Source organism: Lolium perenne, chromosome 3 (assembly GCF_019359855.2).
Source record: "Lolium perenne isolate Kyuss_39 chromosome 3, Kyuss_2.0, whole genome shotgun sequence".
NCBI classification, from domain to species: Eukaryota; Viridiplantae; Streptophyta; class Magnoliopsida; order Poales; family Poaceae; genus Lolium; species Lolium perenne.
The window spans coordinates 328197164-328222101 of record NC_067246.2 but is presented as its reverse complement, the minus strand read 5'-3'; the positions used below and the strand labels follow the sequence as shown (position 1 = coordinate 328222101).

The following is a 24938-nucleotide window of genomic DNA, read 5'->3' as shown; positions in this document are numbered from 1 at the left end:
CAGCATGGGCACCTGAGGTCTATGTCACATTGCACTATGCCACTACACTAAACTCAAATCAGATTCCTAGCTGCTATCTGAATCTGCACCAGTACGAGCTAAAGACATCAGGTGGTAGTAAGCAGCTCCCTATCCTACCTGAGCAGGTCTCTGGCACTAATATTGCAGTGACCACCGAGTTAGAACCCCAATTATCATGGTCTGCTCTAGCAGTCTAGCTTGAACCCCAAAATGCATATAAAACAGACAACACTGCAACACTAGTCGAACCAACAGCATACAAAAAACTGTGCCATGTGCCAGGCTGCCGTGCAGTCGCGGAAATAGCGCCATATGTGCCAGATGTTTTCATGTTGGCTTTGCATCAACCATCAGGTGGCTTCAGCAGATGCACTCAAAATTTGTTCACCTGCAGGGCCCGCTACTCCTCATAGTTGCTATGCCCTACTGCCGTGAATAACTGCTTGCTGATATATTCTTGATGGTGCACGGTTGTTGGATTGCACGACAATGTTGCTTTATTTCACTTGCAGATGTGCATTTCAGGTTGGTGAGATTATCAAACCTTATATCCGTTATGATTTTGTGAGATTTGGTTTCCAGTGTAAATGGCACTTATATCATGGCGTTGCATTCTTGATCCATCTGTCTTGTATCCGTTTGGAGTGTTTCTTGTCCTTGGCATTGAAGTGCCATTTATTTGGTTTCATGTGTCCTCTTGCTTGATTGCTCCTACAATCGAATAGATGCTCGGCATGCAAATAGTATTACTGCTTGAATTATCCAAGGGTGTATCTTATCTTGTATTTATGAGCAATGCAGACCAAATCTAGCTTCATTCAGAGTACCGATAAGGAGTAGACATAATAAAGCGTCAAAGCTTGTCTTTTTTTGAAACGAGGGCAAAAGCTTTGCCCTAATCTATTAATTAAGAAGAGTTTTGGAGTTTACAAAAGGAACCCGGATTACACGCATGCCATTACTCTCCCGGCATGATATTACCCAAAACCGCCTTCCTACAAGGAGTGTCGCCGCCCGCCATCAAGTTCCACCAAGAGTCCATGGAGAGACCAAGCCATTGCGTAGGTTGAATGAGAGGGATGCCGACCCAATCTTTGATTGTGGCCCAAATGCGAGCCGTGTAGCGACAATTGATGAAGAGGTGCTCCACGGTCTCAAGAGTTTGGTTGCATAGAGTGCAACGGTCACAATTTTGCCACCCCCTAGCTTGTAAACGATCGGCCGTCCAAATCCTATTTTGCAAAAGAAGCCACGCAAAAAACTTCACTTTCGGCGGCGCCCAAGCCTTCCAAACCAACTTGTTCATGTTCGAAGCAATGGCTCCAATGAATTGAATCTCATAAGCCGATTTGGAGGAATATCTTGTCAGCCCTAGGAAATTCAGAAAACATCTAATGTATCAAATATAATCAAAATTTTGAAAAAACTTCTTCTATTGTTACATGTAATGCTATTAGGCTTCAATTCATCCATTCTGTTCTCGCCAGCAGATTTGGTCTTTTTATGTATATATCAAAACAGCCTGCTGGCACCTGAATTTCTGGTGCCAGTTCAGGCAATTGACACCAAAGTAGACAACCGACGAGTCTCAGAAATCACCAGTTAGCTTCATTGGTTACTGCAAAGTCTCAATAATTTACAGACATTGCCTTGTGATAAAGAAAGCAACACTTGAAGTCAACTTGTGCAGTCATCAAAAGGCTAAAGGTAAATGCTATATTATTACTACTGAACATGTTAACTAAAGGTAAAAATAAAGTTATTCGCTGCCATCACCAACCTCAGACACATTACCTCATTATTCAGAAAGCAACACTTGAGGTCAACTTGTACAGTCAAAAATCAAAAGAAAATGTTCCATATTGCTACTGAACATGTTAACTACAGCAGAAATGGCACATGTTATCAATAAGAGTTTTATTGATTGATATTTGTCCCAGGAAGGAATACATCTAGATACTCATGCCAGTTTGCAAGCCTGAAATTCTTCTCAGCGCTACAATATCAGCATGAGCACAGGAGGCCAATTTACATATGCACTACGCCACTACAGTAATCAGCTGACAAAGTGATATCCCTGGTTGCTATCTGAATCTGTAACTATGAGCTAAAGACCTCAGGTGCTAGTAAGCAGCTTTCTATCCTAGCTGAGCAGGTCTCTGGCACTAATATTGCAGCGACCACCAAGTTAGAACCCCAGTTATATGATCTGCTCCAGCTTGATCCCCAAACTGCCTGCGAAAACACAAGGCACCGCATCATGAGTCGAATCTACGGCATCCAAAATGTGTGCCACATGATTTCTACTACTACCTGAAATTATTTTACACAATTGTTCTTACCGCTAAACTCTGTCAGCTGAGTGCCTGCCATGTCCTTGTCAGTGTGAAGCCTTTCTTGTCACCTTCTTGTTGCATGGCGTTGTTCTCCCCTGGAACTGGTGGTAGAACAGCTTCAAAGGCCTGGACGAGCATCTCCACCTTCCTCTTCTGAGCACGAGCTAGTTTCTTGACCGTCCTCCTAAGCGCATAATCAACCATCCACTCCTCTGCATTCTTGCGATCATCGGTCTCCTGGTGCCTGAGATCAACCTTCTCAGCATCTGCATCAGGCTCTACCTGAAGAAAGTTTGGAGCCCTGGGATTGAATGGCCGAATTCGCTCCTCGTCTCTAGGTGCTGTTCCCCTCCTGGACATGGTCAACTTGTTCCTCTGGCCATCGGTAGGATCAGAACCTGCATCTTCGAAGCACATCCCACCGAACGCACTGGATATGTCGTCCATCGAGGATTCCACTGAAGTGACGCCGCTGCCATGATCTGCACAATTGCGATATTGCTGGTCATCTATCAGATAGTGGTTAATGCAAACCGATACGTATAAGGAAAGAATCAACTTGAGTGAGAAAGAGAAATTCCACCTTTGGAGGACGTGTTGCCTTGGTACCTTGCACCCAGCTCCTCCGAGATATCGGACCTGCAGCAGCCGCCAGAGTCCTCTGCTTCTTCTTGATCTTGACGACCCCAAGCGTCCCCGTCTCCATCAACCTCATCTTTGGGTCTGCGAGACCTCGCCGTCACCGTCGCCGCCGTCTCGGCGAAACCATCCGAGATCACGTCGCTGGAGCCGCAGGAGCCGTCGACAGAGCCGTCCGGACCGCCCCACTTGCCCTGCGCTTCCCGGCGCCCGAAAGCGACCGCCGCTTCCATCTCCTCCGCGGAGAGGCCGCTGCAGCTCGAACCTGAGCTCGCCGCCTTGGCGCTGGCGTTGGAGTTGGGATATACCTGGACGAAGAAACCGTGGCCGCCGAGGCCGGCAGCATTGTTGGTTTTGGTGTTGCGGAACGCGGAGACGCCCCTGTGCTTCATGCGCTGCTCCGTCTTGATCAGCCGCCTCCGCGCCGCCACGAAGGTCCCGAGCGGCGGCGCGGCGGGGGCGTGGGCGTGGCCCTTGAGCGAGCAGTAGGCGTACCGGCACACGCGGCCGCAGCCAGGGCTGCCGCCGCGGGCAAGTGCGCTCTTCAGGGCGGAGGAGCACGTCGCGCGGGCCGCGCTCGGCATCCTCGCGCCGGGCGCCGCGGAGTCCCGCTCCGGAAGGGGAGCGGCGGAGGGGGCGGTGGTCGACTCCCGGCCAGCCCTGGCGCCGGAGCTGCTGGTCGGCCTCATGTACCCGGGGAGGGGCGCGCGTTCCCGGTTCTTGGGGGCATCGGCGGCGCCTTTGGGCCTCCTGCGCGCCTGCTTACAGTGCACCATGGCCGTTCCTTCCTTCTCGGCGGCGGCGGCGCGCAAAGAAGGAAAGAATCCAAGAAAACCGGCGCGGCGCGACGGGATCACGAGCCCGCCCGCGGGAACAAAGAAGGAAGGTTGTGATTGCGGCGAGGCGAGGCGGCGACGGGGTGGTGGCTGGATTCGATTTCGTCGGGGGTGGTGGTGGGGCGGCGGCTGGGGCGGATCGATGCGTTTGGAGGAGGCGAGGTGGCGAGATTTTGAATGCTCGCGCAGGAAGGAAGGAATCCGCTGTGGCCGTGGATCCCTGTGTGCCCCACACCGCACCGTACGGCTGTTTCTTTCTGCTTTGAGTTCAGGGGGTTTTGCGGCGGCCCTGCTGCTTTGTTGAGGTTTTTATGGTAACTGAGGCTTTTTTGTGGGGATTATGGTAACTGAGCTGGGATTGAAGATAACCTTCCATCCTGGATAAAAAAGGAATATAAATGAAAAAAACGTTACTTTAAATGTGTACTGCATGATACTCATTGCTGAAATATCCTTTCATATATTCCAGATCCTTTTCGCAAAATGAAATATTATATCTTGTTTTTTCTATATAATTGGTTAAACATTATTGAAAGGATCGTATGCCGCACCTAGAGGGGGGGGGGTGAATAGGTGCTAACCAATTTTTAGTTCTTTTTCAATTTAGGCTTGACACAAATGGTAAATTCTCTAGATATGCAACTAAGTGAATTTACCTATATGACAAGGCTACCAACTAAGCAAGATAACTAAGCAATAGAGAGAGAATAGGATAGAGGTAACCGAGAGTGGAGCACGCGATGACACGGAGATGATTCCCGTAGTTCCCTTCCTTTGCAAGAAGGTACGTCTACGTTTGGAGGAGTGTGGTTGCTACGAAAGCCAAACCAACAGCCACGAAGGCTTCACTCAGATCTCCGGTGAGCAACGCCACGAAGGCCTAGCCCACTTCCACTAAGGGATTTCCTCGAGGCGGAAACCGGGCCTTTACAAGGTTCTTGGGGCACACATCCACAACCAAATTGGAGGCTCCCAAATCTGTTACAACACAACAATCAACAACAATACATCAACACGAATCAACTAGGGAACCAAATAGGACACTAGCATGAGATCCCCTCAACAAGAGAGGGGGAAATGAAGAACGCTTCGGTGAGGATGTAGATCGGTGTCTTCTCCTTCGAATCTCCAAAGATCAAGAGATTTGGTTGGGGGAGGAAGGAGATCTTGCAAATCTTGACTTTCTTTGAGTTGGCTCTAATGGAGGTGGCTTGGCAGAATTCTTGTGCAATGATTGAGCGAAGAGGCAAGGAGGAAGAAGGGGGTATTTATACCCCCACTCAAAATGGAGCCGTTGCGATTTCGGGGGCCGGATAATCCGGCCTAAGTAAGGGCGGATAATCCGCCCCCGGATAATCCGGTCTTCGGGGCAAAAGAGTGACAATGTCCGGCCAAATGTCCGGCCTCCTTCCGAGTTGATTTTCTTCCGAGTCCTTAGCGAAAAACGGGGGCCGGATATTTCCAAAATATCCGGCCCGGATAATCCGGCCCTGGTACAATACGGGACATTATCCGGCCAAATGTCCGGCCCCTTCCGAGCCAAAATTCTGAAACACTTAGCCAAAAACAGGGGGCCGGATATTTCGACAATATCCGGCCCGGATTATCCGGCCTGGCCAAACTTTTTCGAAACCTTTTTGACACACGATCAAATCCAACACACATGAATAAATATCTATGTAATCCTGTACCACTTAAACAAACATTAGTGTATCATATATATTGACATCAAACACACAAAACATAATGTGAGAGATGTTCTTTCAATCTCCCCCTTTTTGGTGTTTGATGACAATATATGGATTTGCAATAGAATCACTATAGAGACAAGCATGATGGCAAAACATAGAGGCACTCCCCTACATGTGTGCATATAAGTAATTTGCATTTGAATACAAATACACAACACATAGAAGTATGGTGCCTCAACACAAGAGATATCCAACATGAGCTCTAACAAAAGACATTGACACATAAGAAGTTGAGATAGGATGAAGGAAGTCATACCCATGTGTAGATATATAATACGGTGTTTTGAACGGCACACAAATAAACCAAATAGTTCAAATAAGCGGGAACACAAGCAATATAAGAAAGATAAACGCATATGCTTGTGCCCAAACCATGCAAATCCCCGAGAATCCTAATAGAACACTTCTCCCCCTTTGGCATCGAGACGCCAAAAAGGGGACAAGCGCGATGCTACACGTCCCATGGGAATCACTCGGAGGCATAATCACCATCGGACTCTTGCACCTCTTCTTCTTCTTCTTCCTCTTCATCAGTGTCAGGAGCATCCGGAGAGCGACGAGAGGTGTTGGACCTTTGAAGGCAATCATCAAGATCACTCCATGGAACTGTGCGAGTGCCACCTAGTGTAACCCGGGTGAGCTGGAGGCCGAGGCGGGGGACCTTGTTCACCACCGAGCTTGTGAAGAATAACCGCCTGAGTATGCTTAATCTCGTAACGCTCACGGCTAGCTGCATAGTTCTCCTTATGGATCTCAATGTTCATGCAAAGGATGTGACGCCGAAACCAACTAAGCCGGGTCACTTGCTTCCTCATAGCCGGGACATCGGGATGACGACCAGGAGCAACACCACTAGAGCGAGCATCACCCATGAAAGAGTCGGGTGCGAGGCAATGAAGAGACTGGCTTGAGCTTGTAGGCCTTCTTGACATGGTGCTTCACCAACGGATACCCACCCAAATCTTCACTCACAGACACAGAGTTGTTGATGAGAAGCTGGATGTAGGGTGCATAAGGTATGGTGGTCCGGGAGACCATGGCATCACGGATCTCATGGAAGATAAAGTCCATGATATCAAGAGTGTAGTCCCTCACTTCATCACCATCACGAGCACACTTATAGCTGAGGTGCATAAGATCTACAAGAACTCCCGGATAGCATCATTGTTACCACCACTTGGGCAAATGGTTGCCCGAAAGAACCGAAGCAACTGACTGTATATGAGAAGCAGCCCCTTTGTATAACCAATCCTTCCCTCTGAGGTATAGAGATTTGCAAGTGCATTCTTATCTGCCTGTTGTGGTCCATGAAGACGACGACCCTCATCAATAGGGACTCCAAGAATATCGGCAAAGCGGCGCGAGTGGCACCTGCAGTGTGTGGAGCCGGACATCCATTCCATAGTGCGTTCCTCATCGGTCTTGATTGCCAAAGTGGCAAAGAATTGCTTCACCAACTCGGGCTATAGTCACATTGAATCTTCATGATATCTTTCAAGCCCATTCTTCCAACAACCCGAGATAGCATCTTCAAAGTGATCGTTTTCAGCTAGAATGTCCACATCAATGGCTTGCATGGGTCTCGGATTCTTCATTGGCTCATAGATGTCCTTGTAGATGTACATTTGCTCCATGCACCAATATCTCCTGCCCTCTATCTCTTCATCCCTTGGCACATCTTCATACCGGTTCTTCAAGCGGATAGCGGAATAAGAAAGCTGGATCCATGGCCTTGTAGTTCTCCCTCACTTCCTTGTTCTTCCTTCTTGAAGTGACCGACTTGCGAGGAGCATTGGGTGCAAACTCGTCACTAGATCGATCATGCCTGCAGCGTCTCCGACCACCCCGAGAAGCACCACTGAGAGAAGCAAAGACGGGTAGCAAAGAGAAGGTAATGCTCATAAGTCATGTAAGATATAGTAAAATACTCGAGAAGCATGCTATAAGTTGGTACAAGTCTAGACATGATAGATTGAAGCAAAGCTGCCGGCGATGAAGCTCAGGCCGGATAATCCGGTGCCACAGGGCGGATAATCCGGCCCGGCCGGATAATCCGGCCTGCTCGAGAGCGGATAATCCGGCCATGCGAGATGTGCAGATTTCCAATCAAAAACATGTCTAACACTAGATCGGCCTCATAGCATGCAAAAGGAGTACACTACTCATGGTTTGGAACAACTAGACACCAATTCCACCAAGAAAATAGCACATATAAAACACAACATCTAGGGTTAGAGATTGTGAATCATACCCACATCCATTGTGGAAACCGCTTGGAGGAGAAGGTAGCTAGGGAGGAGATGCACCCAATCCACCCAAGAACTCCGAGAGGGGCGGATGGAGCGTCTCCGGCGAGGAGGAGGAGATCCGGCGGCCTTGAGAGGAGAAAGAGGAGAGAGGCGCGAGGGGGATGGTTTGAACCGTTTTGCCCCCGTGCCCTCGACTCAACCCTTTCAAGATCTGCCCAGGCCGGATAATCCGGCCCTAGCTTAGGGCGGATAATCGGCCGGGCCGGATATTCCGGGGTGTCTGGGGCCGGATTATCCGGTGTTCGGAACATTCCAGAATCACCGGGAATCCGGCTCATCTTTCGTTGGTTATTTGCAGGTCCCATATATGATGTAATAAAGTATCACATCACATATAAGGTACAAATTTGCCAATAAGATGGAGCACCCTAGATCATCCGACCGAAAAACCCTCAAACTCCAAGTTTTTACCAAACATGACAAATGAGCAAGATGGAAATGGCTTATAGGGGAGAGTAGGCTTAGGTTTTAGAAGATACAAACTGTTAATGGTACATGGTCACTCAAGTTTGCAAGATATGAGCAAATAAGGCCAAACTAGAGTGATTTCCCAGGAAGAACATGGAGATGTCAATAAAATCCAATGAAAAACCAAACAACTCCAACTCCTCACAAAGAAGAGTGTGGTGGCCTAGGCCACCATATATGAGTGTTATGGTATGGCACCGCGAAGATATATCTTGGGTCCAAACCAATACTCATCATTTAAGCTCACATATCAAAATATGATATAACGAGAATGAAATCTTTAATGTTGGCATTATGGGGGGAGGGATAGCTCAATAATTTAAACCGCACTCCCCCTATTTCCATGCCCACATCTAAACCAAATAAAGTTTTGAGACGAAGGTGTGTTTGCAAGATGGTCAAGCTATACTCCTTGAATCAATGATATTTAGCTCATTCCTCAAATAAGTGAACCTTGCTTCATCAAGAGGCTTTGTGAATATATCGGCAAGTTGATCCTTGGTAGGAACATAGATAAGCTCAATATCACCCCGGGCAACATGATCCCTAATGAAATGATTCCGGATCTCAATATGCTTCGTTCTTGAATGTTGCACCGGATTATAGGCAATCTTGATAGCACTTTCATTGTCACATAATAGAGGCACTTTGTCACAAATGACACCGTATTCCTTTAAAGTTTGCCTCATCCATAACAATTGAGTGCATCCACTTGCGGCGGCAACATATTCGGCTTCGGCGGTGGAGAGAGATATGCAATTTTGCTTCTTAGAAGACCAACACACCAAGGATCTACCAAGGAATTGGCAAGCCCGGAAGTTGATTTCCTATCATCCTTGTCACCCGCCCAATCCGCATCGGTATATCCATTGAGAATAAAACTTGAGCCTTTGGGGTACCAAATACCATATCTTGGGGTATCAACCAAATATCGAAAGATTCTTTTGAGAGCCATCATGTGGCTCTCCTTAGGAGAAGCTTGATACCTTGCACACACACCAACACTCAACACTATGTCCGGTCTAGATGCGCAAAGGTAAAGCAAGGATCCAATCATGGAGCGATATACCTTTTGATCCACTTCTTTACCATTGGGATCAAGTGCAAGATGACATTTGGTAACCATAGGAGTGGCCACACCCTTCAACTCGGTCATCTTGAACCTCTTGAGCATGTCTTGAAGATATTTTGCTTGGTTGATGAAGGTTCCTTCTCTCAATTGCTTGATCTCAAAACCAAGGAAAAACTTCATCTCTCCCATCATAGACATCTCGAACCTATTGGTCATAAGCTTTGAGAATTCATCATTGAAAGCTTTGTTAGTAGAGCCAAAGATAATATCATCAACATATAATTGGCAAACGAAAAGCTCCCCATTGACCCTCTTAGTAAAAAGAGTGGGGTCGATTAGCCCAACATCAAACCCACGGTCTACCAACAATTCCTTAAGGTGCTCATACCAAGCTCTAGGAGCTTGCTTGAGACCATAAAGTGCTTTATCAAGCTTGTAGACATGGTTAGGAAAGTTGAGATCCTCGAACCCCGGGGTTGCTTAACATACACCTCTTCATGCAAAGGACCATTAAGAAAAGCACTTTTCACATCCATTTGTTGAAGCTTAAAGTTATGATGCGATGCATAAGCAAGAAGGATACGGATGGACTCAAGACGAGCCACGGGAGCATAGGTCTCTCCAAAGTCAATTCCTTCAACTTGAGAGAAACCTTGAGCCACCAATCTTGCCTTGTTCCTCACAATATTTCCAAACTCATCTTGCTTGTTCTTGAAAATCCATTTAGTGCCTATAACATTGCGGCACTCCTTTGGCTTCTCTACTAAGGTCCACACTTTGTTGCGCTTGAAGTTGTTGAGTTCCTCATGCATAGCTTCCACCCAATCCGAATCTTCAAGAGCTTCAAACACTTTCTTGGGTTCCACTACGGAGATATAGGCATGATGATTGCTAAAGTTAGCCAATTGCCTTCTTGTGGAGACTTTTGCTCGAACATCACCGAGGACCTTATCATGAGTGTGTCCACGAATTTCAAGGGTCCTATCTCTTCTTGCTAAACGACGGGCCTCGATCTCCTCCTTGGTTCTTCTTGGCCTTGGAGGTGTCACTTGATCATCTTGACCATTTGGGTCCCCGTCTTGACCTTCAACATGAGCTTCCTCAATTATTTGAGGTTGCTCATCCTCATGTGCTTGATCTTGAATGTTGAAAGGATACTCATCGGATCCATCATGAACCCGTGGTTGATCTTGACCTTGATCTTGTTCTTGATCTTGTCCTTGATCTTGCACACTAGGGGGAGGGTTTTGTTCTTGTTCTTGGGTTGGTGCATCATTTGCTTCACTTGATGGGGTTTGTTGATGTTGAGAAGATGAGGGCTCCACCGAGGTAGAGCATAGTCCTTCCCGAGACGCCACACCGTGTCCCTCAATGGGGCGGAAAAATCCCACACCCATTCTTACTATGGCATCTTGAGGTATTTCATCACCTGCACAAACATCAACTTGCCCCACTTGGGAGCCATCATTTTCTTCGAACTTCACACTACAAGATTCAATGATAATCCCGGAGGATACATCAAAGATTCTATAAGTGTGAGATTCGGCACCGTAACCAACAAATATACCCTCCAAAGCTTTAGGAGCAAATTTAGACAAACGAACTCCTTTGATTTGGTAGAAACACTTACACCCGAACACCTTGAAGTATGAGATATTAGGCTTGTTCCCGGTGAGTATTTCATATGGAGTCTTGTTCAAGCCCTTGCGGAGATAGAGCCGGTTGGAGGAGTGACATGCGGTGGAGATGGCTTCGGCCCAAAAGTTATAGCGGGATTTATACTCCGCCATCATAGACCTTGCCATATCCATAAGAGTCCGGTTCTTCCTCTCCGCAACACCATTTTGTTGAGGGGTGTAAGCAGCGGAATATTGATGACGAATCCCCTCATCACTAAGAAAATCATTGAGTGTGTAGTTCTTGAACTCGGAGCCGTTGTCACTTCTTATTGCCATAATGAGGAGGTTGTGTTGGCGTTGCACCTCGGTAGCAAAGTCAATGAATATTTGTTGAGTCTCATCTTTCGTCTTGAGAAAGTAGACCCAAGTGTATCTTGAGTAGTCATCGACAATCACCAAGCAATGTTTCTTCGCACCAAGACTTGCATGAGTAACGGGACCAAAGAGGTCCACATGAAGGAGCTCCAAGATCCTCTTGGAAGAGATGATGGTCTTGCTTGGATGCGGAGAGTCATGCATTTTGCCTTCAACACAAGCCCTACAAACACGATCTTTGGCAAAAGACACATTTTCCATTAGTCCCACAATATGGTTCCCCTTGTGAAGACTTTGCAAAGTTCTCATGTTGACATGGGCTAGGCGGCGATGCCACAACCAACCCACGTCCGCCTTTCCGAATAGGCACATCGCACTTGACGTGGTGGTCCCGAAAAGTCCACCACATACAAGTTGTGTTCGCGATACCCAACGAATGCGACTTTTAGAGTCTTGCTCCACAAGAGGACCACAATATCATTATCAATAAAGACGGCGAAACCCATCTTGCCAAGGGCGGAAACGGAAAGCAAATTGTAACCAAGGGTTTTGACAAGCATGACATCCACAAGAGTAATGTTGTGTGCAACCACAACCTTGCCAAAACCCAATACCTCGGATGTAGAATTATCGCCAAAGGAGACGGTGATATCATTTATGTTAGGCCTCAACTCCTTGACGAGGTTCTTGCCGCCGGTCATATGACTTGTACATCCACTATCAAGTACCCATTTTGAACCTCCGTGACATAGTCCTACATGAGATCAATTCTTGGATTTAGGTACCCATTTTTCAATGGGTCCTCTTTTGTTAGCAACAAGGGTCTTTGGGACCCAAATAGACCAAGCAACATAACCATCATATGGACCAACATACTTAGCATAAACATCACCATAATAATCTTTAAAGAGAACATAGTGAGGATTATCTATTCCCGCACCATCATCATTAATGGTGTTGCCCTTTCGGGTTCACCATTAGCTTTCTCATGTGCGGGCTTGGTCTTTTTCTTGCTTGCCTTTTTAGCCTTGGAATTAAAACCAAGTCCCTCCTTCCCATTGTTTGATCTTTGCTTACTCAAAAGATCATCCAACGAAAGTTTACTTTGGGGAGAGGAGGTCCTAGCAAGTTCATCTTTCAACCTAGCATTTTCCTCAATAACATTTGCATGATCACATGAAGGAGTAGAGGAGCTAGGCACATCATATGAGGCAAGCCTAATTTGAAGTTGCTCATAAGACTTGGATAAGAGAGTGTATTCACTCTTCAAAGCTTTGTGAGCTTTGTCTAGTTCATCTAGACCTTTCACAAGTTTCTCATGATCAACCTCAAATTGAGCCTTTTCCTTTTTAAGCACTTTAGACTTAGCCCTAGCAAGATCTCTAGCTTTTGTGAGCTTGTTAATTTTATCTTGAGGCTCTTCAAGAGTTTCTAGCCTCTCCTCAAGAGAGGCTATAGTTTCTTGACTTTCCTCAAGAGCATTTTTAAGAGCATGGATTTCAAGAGAGTCTTCTCTCTCTATTTGACCCTTTTTCTCAAGCAAATCACCTTGTTGAGCTATACGAACCATGAGGCTAGAAACATGCTTCTTAGTGTTACCTTGTAGGTTAAGAATGAAATCATCAAACTCTAGCATTTCTTGTTTCACTTTTAGACTATCATCATCAACCCCTAGATCACTAGATAAGTTAGGCATAGAGGGGTTAGGGGATGATACCTCGGAGGATTTAGCCATAAGGCAACTTTCTTCCTCCACATGAATGACCTCATTGGGGGATTCACTTGGTGATGAAGAGTTAGTGGAGAGGGAGGCAAGAGCGACCAATCCATTAGAGGTTGCATCTTCTTCATCATCAACATCATCATCTCCGGAGGTATACTCTTCTTGAGTTGATAGCACAATAGGTGTGTCCAAGGAGGACCTTGCCATGAAGCAATGTGCATTCTTGATATGAGGGTTCTCATTGGGAGATTCAAAGAGAGATGAAGAGGGGTGTTGGTGGTGGCGATGGCGGCCAATTCCTTTGAGCTTTCTTCATCTTCATCACCACTAGAACTTTCAACTTCATCGGTAGAATATTCTTCCCTTGTTACTAGCACAACTCTTGAGGGCCTCTTGCCCTTCTTGGTCTTGTTGTTGTAGAACTTCTTGTTGAGGGGCTTTGAATATTTGCCCTTTGAATCTTTGCTCTTGTCCTTGGGAATGAGCCTCCCATTATGAAGCTCTCTATTTTCATAGGGGCATTCGGCAATGAAGTGGCGCTTGTCATCACAATTGTAGCATGATCTTGTCTTTGGGCCAAAGCTAGTGAACCCACTTTTGTTGTTCCTCTTGATGTTGTCTTCCTTGGCCTTGGAGGGATCAATCCAAAACGACTTTGCATGGAAGGCCATGTGGTCATGGTAGTGGCATTGCAAATCTTCCGGATAGGTCATACTCCAAGATGCTCTATAAGATTCTTGAGGAACCACTTCTTCAACGGAGTTGACCACCAAGGCAAGGTTGGAACCTTTTGCCATTCCAATAGCACGATTGCGAGAGTCATGAGAGGTTTCCTCAAGCACCTTGAGAGCTTGCAACTCGTGCACAACTTGTTGAGAGGTGAGAGAGGAATAGCATTCCCTTCCCACAAGGGTCTTGACATCAATGGGTACAAATGGCATCATGCATTCAATGTACTTCTCCTTGATCCAAGAATCATTGATGTGGGTGGCACCAACAAGCCGGAAGGCATCGGCAACGGTGAGAAGTCTTCCATACATATCTTCATGATCTTCATCCGGGAGCCTCATGAACCCTTCGGCTTTATTCTTGAGAGCATTATACTTGTTCCTTCTTGTGCTCTCACTTCCAATGCAACTCGAGGTCAAACCATCCCAAGCTTCCTTGGCGGTGGTGTAGTTCCGGACACGATGCAATTCCTTTGTCCCCACACTAGTTTGAATCATGTGCAAGGCGGTGACGTTGAGTTGACTATCAACCGCTTCTCTTCTAGTCAACTTGTCGGGGTTGTATGGCTTGAAGCCCTCCATGATGATTCTCCATAATTCATTGGAGGCACTACAAACATGAGAGCGGAACTCAAATCGCCAAGTATCGAAATTTTCAATAGAAAACTTAGGTGGGTCGCCCTAATATTCAAATGAGGCATGGGAACCGGTATGTCGGGTGATTGGAAAGGTGGAGGTACTCGATTGTAGCTCTCACTTCCATTGGTTCCCCTAGGAGATGCAATGGGAGACTTATTAGAGTTTAAGTTATCACCTTCCACGGGTTTGGTAGATGAGGGTAAGTCCGAAGCCTCTCCCTCATGTAACACACCTGTGTCTTTTACCTCTACACTAGGAGCCTTGGGAAGGGCCGGAGCCAAAAGCTCGGCAATCATCTTTTTCATGCTTTCCATTTGGGCTTCCACGGAGGACTTCAACGAATTGAAGTCTTCCACGGAGACCATCTTGGCGGCCCCTTCCGAGGACTCCTCGTCCGGCATACTCTTAGGCGGTTAAGCCCGAAATAAGAGCCGAGGCTACGATACCAATTGAAAGGATCGTATGCCGCACCTAGAGGGGGGTGAATAGGTGCTAACCAATTTTTAGTTCTTTTTCAATTTAGGCTTGACACAAATGGTAAATTCTCTAGATATGCAACTAAGTGAATTTACCTATATGACAAGGCTACCAACTAAGCAAGATAACTAAGCAATAGAGAGAGAATAGGATAGAGGTAACCGAGAGTGGAGCACGCGATGACACGGAGATGATTCCCGTAGTTCCCTTCCTTTGCAAGAAGGTACGTCTACGTTTGGAGGAGTGTGGTTGCTACGAAAGCCAAACCAACAGCCACGAAGGCTTCACTCAGATCTCCGGTGAGCAACGCCACGAAGGCCTAGCCCACTTCCACTAAGGGATTTCCTCGAGGCGGAAACCGGGCCTTTACAAGGTTCTTGGGGCACACATCCACAACCAAATTGGAGGCTCCCAAATCTGTTACAACACAACAATCAACAACAATACATCAACACGAATCAACTAGGGAACCAAATAGGAACACTAGCATGAGATCCCTCAAACAAGAGAGGGGGAAATGAAGAACGCTTCGGTGAGGATGTAGATCGGTGTCTTCTCCTTCGAATCTCCAAAGATCAAGAGATTTGGTTGGGGGAGGAAGGAGATCTTGCAAATCTTGACTTTCTTTGAGTTGGCTCTAATGGAGGTGGCTTGGCAGAATTCTTGTGCAATGATTGAGCGAAGAGGCAAGGAGGAAGAAGGGGGGTATTTATACCCCCACTCAAAATGGAGCCGTTGCGATTCCGGGGCCGGATAATCCGGCCTAAGTAAGGGCGGATAATCCGCCCCCGGATAATCCGGTCTTCGGGGCAAAAGAGTGACAATGTCCGGCCAAATGTCCGGCCTCCTTCCGAGTTGATTTTCTTCCAGTCCTTAGCGAAAAGCAGGGGGCCGGATATTTCCAAAATATCCGGCCCGGATAATCCGGCCCTGGTACAATACCGGGACATTATCCGGCCAAATGTCCGGCCCCCTTCCAGAGCCAAAATTCCTGAAACACTTAGCCAAAAACAGGGGGGCCGGATATTTCGACAATATCCGGCCCGGATTATCCGGCCTGGCCAAACTTTTTCTGAAACCTTTTTGACACACGATCAAATCCAACACACATGAATAAATATCTATGTAATCCCTGTACCACTTAAACAAACATTAGTGTATCATATATATTGACATCAAACACACAAAACATAATGTGAGAGATGTTCTTTCAATTATGAATTCTAACTTCGACAAAAACTAATATGCACCATATTTTGGCGTAGAGGGAGTATCTTCTCACCATATATTGGGGCTATACCTAATAGGAACATCATAGTTGTGGTAAGTGGTAAGTGCGTCCTTTGCGGGGATTATGGTAAATAGTACCACAATAAAAAAAATTATTAGTAGTAGAGCAATTCAAGCAAAAAAATTATGTTTATGAACCTAATTCATAATTGTGTTGAAACACATCTTTTAGGGTTTAGAGTTTAGAGTCTTGAACCTAATTCATAGTCCCAAAATAAAATATTTGTCCATAGGCATATATTAGGGAATATCTTCAGTGGTGGTGGTGGTGGTGGGGCGGCGGCTGGGGCGGATCGATGCGTTTGGAGATTTTGAATGCGGGCAAGCAGGCAGGAATCCGCTGTGGCCGTGGATCCCTGTGTGCCCCACACCGCACCGTACGGCTGTTTCTTTCTGCTTGGCTTCAGGAGGTTTTGCGGCGGCCCCCCTGCTTCTGCTTTTGTTGAGGTTTTTATGGTAACTGAGGCTTTTTTGTGGGGATTATGGTAACTGGCTGGGATTGAAGATAATCTTCCATCCTGGAGTAAAAAGGAATATAAATGGGAAAAAAACGTTGCTGAAAATGTGTACTGTATGCACTACATTGACTGTATGATACTCATTTTTCATATATTCCAGATCCTCTTCGCAAAATAAAATATTAGATCTTGTTTTCTATGTAATTGGTTAAACATTTTGGATTCTAACTTTGACAAAAAACTAATATGCACCATATTTTGGTGTAGAGGGAGTATCTTCTTACCATATATTTGGGTCTCTTGCGGGGATCACGGTAATAGTACAAGTTTTTTTTATACTAGTCGAACAATTCTACCAACTAATATCATGTTTATGAACCTAATTCAGGGTTGTGTTGAAAAACATCTTTTAGGGTTTAGATTCTAGAGTCTTCAACCTAATTCATAGTCCCAAAATAAAGTATTTGTCCATTTAGATACAAAAATAAATTTTGACTTTGAATACGCACCATATTTCGGCATATACTAGGGAATATCTTCTTTCCATATGTTTTGGGTAACCTAATAGGAACCTCGTAATTGTGGTAAGTGGCACCTGAGTTTCTTGTTCTTTGCAGTGATTATGGTAACTAATACTATGTTCTCTATGCTAGAATAATTCTAACATCATATAGTTAATATCTTTATGAACCTATAATTCGCGGTGCGGTGAAAACATCTTTTAGAGTGTAGATTGTAGGTTTCTATGAACCTATAATTCATAGTCCCAAAAGAAATGTGTGTCCATTTAGATACAAGGGTAAATATGAGCAAAGACAATACTACATTTATTTTCATAGAGCTCATCTTATTTTATATTTTATATAAACACCAATAAGCATATAAGCCCTCACTCACGCAGCTCACACCCAAAGTCGTTGAGCGGCCAAGATACACATGACACCAAATGCAAACCTAGTTTTTGATCCCTCGACATTGGGGTTCAAACTATTTCTACCAGTCACCCAACTATCGCTAGGAACCTCATAGCTGTGGTAAGTGCGTCCTTTGCGGGGATTATGGTAAATAGTACTACAATAATTCTTTTATTATTAATAGAACAATTATAGGTAAATATTAACATTTTATGAACCTTATTCATAATTGTGTTTAAAAACATCTTTTAGGGTTTAGAGTTTAGAATCGTGAACCTAATTCATAGTACCAAAATAAAATATTTAGAGTTTAGAGTCGTGAACCTAATTCATGCTATTTGATATAAACACCAAATATAATATATGCATGCTCACTCATGGGACCCTTGACTGGAGTCTTTGAGCGGGCAAGATGCGCATGACACCAAATGCAAACCTAATGATTGATCATCAATCATGTGCTATAGACACTAGGCTCAAGAAAGAACTCAGCTTTGAATTAGCGAAGCCATAACCGGCTAGGGATTACGTAGGTAAGCCTCGCCACCACCATCAGAGAAGGCCCAAGGGTGGGGGCGGGGAGGGGAGGAAGAAGGGGTAGTGGGGTAGGGTCGGGGTTGAGGATCTTTTTTTTTGTGAAACACAATACTCTCACATATACGTATATACACTCACCCCTATGAACTACTTACACCCTACCTTATGAGCATCTCTGAGAAACTGTGTCAAATAAACTGATCCGGTGGATTTTGAGATTGACGAAGTCACCATAGACATTTCGTTGTCGACAGAAACGTTGCCTCCTACTGAAGACTATTCCACCTTTATGAGACACCAAAATCTCAAATCTTAGATTTGAACTGCGGTGAACTAAGGGTGTCACTGCTCTCTTAACGATCCAACCACATCACATATTAGTTCTCGGGTTGAGAAACTCGATCATTTGGTTAAAGCCACTTCTCTCCATCACCCAACTAGAGCATTTTTTTTTGAGATTAACTAGGGTATCATCCTCATTGGTTCGTGTTTGTGATTGCTTCATGCGTGATAGTGCGCGAGTATGACCTCCAATTTTTTTTAAAAAAGTGGATGACCTCCAAATTTGGATATGGCGACGGAATTTTTACAAACCCGGTAGTCCCAGTGAGGAAAAAATCTCATACTACACATACCATACACGACGCCCACATTGTTCTTGTGTTATTACCTCACATGTGGTGGTAGTATTTGAAACGCGAGAGGGCAGTGCAGGATGCAGCGTCCCAAGGGAACACGGTCAGACCGAATTCAATTTTTTTCTTCTCCACGCGTTGAGATAGTGGGCCACGGAGCAGAGAGAATCACGCAGCACACGTGACGAACGCACCTGCCGTCGGCTCCAGACTCCTAGGCCGTTCCTATCCGAACTGAATGCTTACATGTGGGCCCGGTTTCCCCTTATCTCATCTACTCCGTCAGCTGATCGAACTTGGAGGAGCACCTCTATCATGCTCCAACAGCAAAACGGCCAAGAGCAACACCGTTGCTGGCGGGGCCTGGTTGTCTCTTTGCACTTTGCAGGTCCATGTTGCAGCATTATGGCGGTGAAATATCTGATCCATCCAGAGCAAAGGTAAAAGAGCGTTTTATTCCAAACATAACTTGCACAGTGACAGTGAAAAGATTCACGCGTACGGTTCTACTCAAACTGACAGTGAAAAAGTCCATCTTGTTCTGTCTTTCCGAACCTTGAACTAAACTAGTCTCCCTGTTTTGTACTCGATCCTGTTGCCGGCTGTCCGTGCCCGGTCATGGAGGCTCGATCGAGAGAGTTGACAATTTCAGCTCCCGATCTGCGATCAGCTCCCGAGATCACCATCCACGAGCAAGGAAATGAGAAATGAGATCTTCACCCGCTGCTGACAGTCGGACGGACAGTGAACGTGCAGTCAAGCAAGTGCTTCGCATTAGCAAAAGCTCACTTAATAATAATGGCCGAGTCAAACAAGGCACAAGCGCTGGCGACCATGGCGGTGTCGGCATACGCAAACAATCATCCAGCCACCGGTTTATAAATACAGTAGAAGTTAAAGTACTAGCATAGTGTCTGATGGCGAGTGGCGTTAGGCCGGTACGTACGTGCTTCAGGCGTGGCCATATGGAGCGACCTCCCAAGTTACAGACGATGGAGCTATCTATATGTACATGCACCCATATACATCTGGGCATGGGCAGCCCGGCCCGGAGGGTCCGGCGCGACCCGGCCCAAAAATCTCGGACCGGGCCGGATCGGGCTTGCACTTCAGGCCGGACTCGGGCCTAAAATCTGAGCCCAAACGTCGGGCCGGGCCGGGCTCGGACCTTCATTTTCATGCATTTTAGCCTGGTTGGGCTGGATTTCTCGGGCCAGGCTGGGCTTTTTGGTCGTTCGGGCCGGGTTCAGGCTTAAATTACAGGCCCGAAGCCCGGCCCGGCCCGAGCTTTGCCCAGGTGTACACCCATAGGCCATAGGACATAGATACCAGATGGACCTTACCAAAGTGTTGTCGAGAGCAAGTTAGAAGATGTGTGCATACAGTGTTTCTGTAGTCCCCAAGAAAGAAAGAAAAAAAAACTGTTGGTTTCCTGCTTGCCATTGTCTGCTGCTAGAGACCCGCAAAAAAAAAAAAAATTAGTCAGAGAGTGAGGTTCACTTGGTGTTCAACTTCCCAGGAGACCTGAATCTGGAAAACACCGTCAACAAATCGCCGCAAGTTTGTGTTCCAGCAAAGATGTTGAGGTCGATACCATGCCGGACGGTTATGCATCTCTAATGTGCAGACTTGTAATATGTTAACCTAAAATGGTTTGTATCAGGTCGGAAGAAAAAATCATGCTGCATTTCGTTTTAAGGTTCCAGCTTCTGAGACGTCGTTTCCATCTTAGACTGCATGGTACCGTTGCCAGGAGGGCTTTATTTATAAAGCCGGGCCATGAGGTCTTCTGTTTAAAATCTTAGACTGCATGCAGGCAGCTCCAAGCCATGCCATCTTTCCTTGTGTTTCCTGAACCTGAGGAGATTCCATGTCTCTGAATCTTCAGCCACTGGATCATTTGTAACCCTTGTTCCAGACCAATGAAGTAACCTCAAGTTATTGCATTCTTCTGCACATAGTATAAGCTTACTGGGACTACAACTCTACAAGGAATCAAGATACAAATCATCAGCACAACAATCTAGTCACCGTGGCCGGCCATCAGCTTCCTGTTCAGTTGAAAAAAAAGATGAACAGATATATCAACAACATTTCAGATTTTAACACATTCGCCTGTGAACACGACCAGTCAACAGACTAAGCTAATCATTTGTTCAAGCAGCTGACACAGTCGCTAACTAGCTAAGCATTTTTAGGCTGCTGCGCGATGACACAGTCGGCACATTGTTGATGAACACATAGTAGCTATGTTTCCGGTACGGTGGGAACGAGGGACGGGAACGGGGGACGGGATTCGGAGGCTGGCAAAACTAGGGTACAGTGGGGGTATACATCTCTGGATCGATTTTTCGATGGAGGGGACGTGAACCAATCAATTTCGGGACGATGAACCCGATACGGGAGGGTGAATCGGGAACACTAACCTCTCAGAATTGGACTGCTGAAGTATGAACTCTGGAGTCTGCCTCGTTACCTTGCCTTCCTCAGCCTCATGCGGGAAGAAAGAATAAGAAAATGGAAGCGCAGGAGGCAGAAAAGGAGTCCTTCAAATGGAAGCGCAGGAGGCAGAAAAGGAGTCCTTCTGAAGGAAACTTGCTATTGCTATCACCGTATAAAACAGGATCCAATTGATTGATTGTTCCTTTGATCGAGGTTCATAACTGCATATACTTGTGAACAAGGAAGTGAATCGGCAGTTGCCTAATTTATTCATTACATTCATTAGCTTTCCCTTTTTCATACGGATGCTGCATCGATAAAGCTTTCGTTTCCATACCCATCGACTGATCTGAAACGCGAATCTAGCATCTACGATCGCTGAATCGGAAACAAGTACCGATCGTCCGGGAACGCGTACTAGGCACCGAATCGTACTGAATCGTACTTCGTCCCCGAACCCCGATTCGGTACGGTGATTCCGATTCAGGGAACGGTATACCGTTCCCCGTTTCCGGCTACTATCAAGGCCAAAATGCTAGACTTCTCTACCGTTGCAGCTTCAGTGTCTTCGCCCACAAACCTAGTGTCACTGAAGGTCACAACTTTCTATCAGTCGCATGATATCACCACATCCAGGTGATATGCGCGGCAGCAAGAAACTTTACGCAGCTGGCCATAGCTAACAAGACGAGTACCCAAGATAGCTGAAGCAAATAACAGGGTCATGGCGTTGCCGCGTCTCATAAAGATTGCTTTCATCTACATCCGACAGTATCATGACCAGGTTCCTTACCTCTCACTTGCAAATAAGCTGATACAAAATTTGGCCATCAACCTTAGCACGCTCATACCATATTAGTGAGTACTGAATTAATGAGAACTAGTCTTTTATCTAGAGATAGTAATTTTCCTTCTCAACTAGAAAGTCGTTTGTGTAGTCTTTCCTCGACTATTTTCTATTCAGCATTGTTAGCCTCCGAAAATAAACCGGAATGCCCAGATAACTGATCGGAAAAATGGCTAACCCACATCCGAAAAGTTCGGCATATTGGTTAGCCTCGTTTTGAGCCTTTCCGAGCCTCGATGAAACAACAAAAATACACTTTTATGGAAATTAATTTTAAGACCTAACACATGCTCAAAAGCTGATAGAATTAGTTTCAGATTTCAAGCTTTGTCGAGATCATGATTTGTGTCGCCCTCATACTAAAGGATAGAAAGACCCCCATCCACCAAGTGGGGTACTACTCCTTCAATCTGGCCATCAACCTTAGCACGCTCAATTAAAATCACAAGCATATCCGCCACAATGTTGAATAACATTGAAGATAGATGATCGTCTTGTCTCAACCTTTTTTTTTGTCTGAGGCTCTGTTCAGATGTTGATCTTGGGGATAATTTAAATCGATCTATACAAATTGCATGCCATGCTAATTAACATTGATCTATACATTGTAGTTGCAAAATGTCGGATGAGTTAGCCATGGTTTCTTACATTACCGAAGAAAACAAAAGAAGAAAGAAGAGAAGGATTGTGTTCATGAAACATTTGTTTGAATCCACTCTTCTTGCCTTGTATTATGTTAGTACACAAAGGGTACCGAGGGATTTAGGGATCTTTACCGACGATGAGCATAGACACTCGCTTAGAAAATACTTGCTCAAAGATATGCATGATGGGTCCGAAGTTGCATACTATGATCAGCTCCGTCTAACAAAATTGTACTTCTATTTTGTTTGGGATTTGGCTTCTAACTTCAGATTGTATGTGTTTCCAGGCTAATGAAAAAGCAGCTCCATACAAGAACAAAGTAATCCACGAATGAGATATGTACCATTTACTCAAAAGACCATGCGACCGGGCTCGGTGCTCGCACATGCGCTGAGTCGACTGATCCAGAGGTGATACAACCAGCTGTAGAAGCCAATGATAATCTCCTGAAGCAGTTGGTCCATCACCAAAGAGGCCACGTACTGGTGAAGCAATTATGTGCATGCTTGGAAGTTCGAAGACATATTTTGATGATGCCATGAAGTCAACTGAGCCACTACAGCAGCCGCAGGTTACTCCTCCTTCCGTGATGCTTGCTACAATTGAAGCCGTACCTGATATGTCTAGAACTGAACAACTGCGAGCTTATGCGAGTCAGTGAGCGTTTATTCCATTCACTTCTTAAGCTCCCACTGGATGCTAGAAAGGAATGGCTGCTTATGTTACCTTGAATAACTAGTAACCGTTTCGGAATTTCTATGTGAACCACCGTTTCTAGAATATGTCTTTTGTATGATTTGAGAAAGTGATATATCTCATCTTATGTGCTTGCTTTTGATGGATTATGAATGGAACTATATTTATGTTGTCAAACTTCTATAAAAAATTATTGTTCGTATGTACTGTTATTCGTATATTCTTTGCTTGTTAATGAGACCGCAAAAATAGTGTGCATGTTTTGTACATAACATACTGTATATGATCGAATTCTCCTAGGACTGAAATACATCACTTTGAGCATCCAGAACAACATTTGGCATTCAACTTCAGTATCTACTCTAGTTCCGAATATCTAGCACATCCAAACAGAAAACATTGACATTCACTCTCAATATCAATATCCTGGGTATTGGACATTCGGGCCAATACAATGTCTAGCCCCCCAATATCAACATCCGAACAGAGCCTGAAAGTATTTTCCAACGTCATCATTGACCTTAATGGCAACACTTTCTCTAAAAACAAAGTTGTTAATTAGCTCGCGCCACTCCTCGGAGAAACCTTTCATCCTCAGAGTTTGTTGAAGGAAAGGCCACTTGACTTTATCATAAGCTTCCTTGAAGTCTATTTTGTGGATTACCCCATTCAATTGCTTGCGGTGCATCTCATGTATTGTTTCATGCAATGTCATGACTCTATACAGGATGTATCGACCTTGCATGAAAGCAGTCTGAGTGGGACGCACCACATGATCAGCCACCGAATTCAGTCTAGTAGTAGCAACTTTTGTGAAAATTTTAAAACATACATTAAGGAGACATATTGGCCTGTATTGTTGAATTCGTTGTCTCATTAAATTTTGGTAGTAAGATAATCTCCCCAAAGTTGATGCGGAACAACTCAAGCTGTCCAGCATGAAGCTCGGTAAACAACAACAATAGATCCCCCTTTTATGATTTTCCAGAAGGATTGGTAAAACTTCGCAGGAAAACCATCAGGTCCTGACGCCTTGTTATGTTCCACTTGAAGAACAACCTTTCTAACCTCTTCATCAGAATAGTAAGGAGCATATTTTTCTCTAGGGACACTTGTGGAATATCATCCATCCTGGTTTCATCCAGGGTCACTTTAGATTCCACGGGGGCACCAAAAAGATCCTTATAATAAGAACGTAATATATGACTTAAGCTGCTCATGACCTTCAATCATGCCCTCATCCTGAACCAGAGAATGAATGAGTTTCTTCATGTGTCTCCCATTGGCGACACTATGAAAGTATCTCATATTCGAATCTCCCTCTAGTAGGAATTGAGCCTTTGACCTTTGGTACCATTTGAGTTCCTCCTCTCTCACAGTAATTCAACTAACTTAGCACTATACTGACTTTTAATGTCAATTTCATGCGTTGTTAGCAGCCTTAAAATGGAAATGGAAATGAAGAAAAGGTAGAACCCACT

At 45.3% G+C, this 24938-nt stretch overlaps 1 protein-coding gene across 1 annotated transcript; it reads right to left on the bottom strand.

The window, feature by feature from the left end:
- Positions 1-1921: 1921 nt before the first annotated feature.
- LOC127345772 (uncharacterized) lies at positions 1922-4017 on the bottom strand. The gene is made up of 3 exons (XM_051372291.2): positions 2941-4017; positions 2364-2839; positions 1922-2256 (listed from the first exon to the last, which is right to left on the bottom strand). Exons 1-2 carry the CDS (start codon positions 3770-3772, stop codon positions 2376-2378), a joined length of 1296 nt encoding a protein of 431 aa, XP_051228251.1. The 5' UTR covers positions 3773-4017; the 3' UTR covers positions 1922-2256; positions 2364-2375.
- Between the last annotated feature and the right edge of the window lie 20921 nt (positions 4018-24938).

Coding starts and splice junctions, on each gene's coding strand:
- LOC127345772 (XM_051372291.2), bottom strand. CDS start 3,772: ATGGTGCACTGTAAGCAGGCGCGCAGGAGGCCCAAAGGCGCCGCCGAT. Junction 2,840..2,940: donor AGGCAACACGTCCTCCAAAG/GTGGAATTTCTC, acceptor GCAATTGTGCAG/ATCATGGCAGCGGCGTCACT.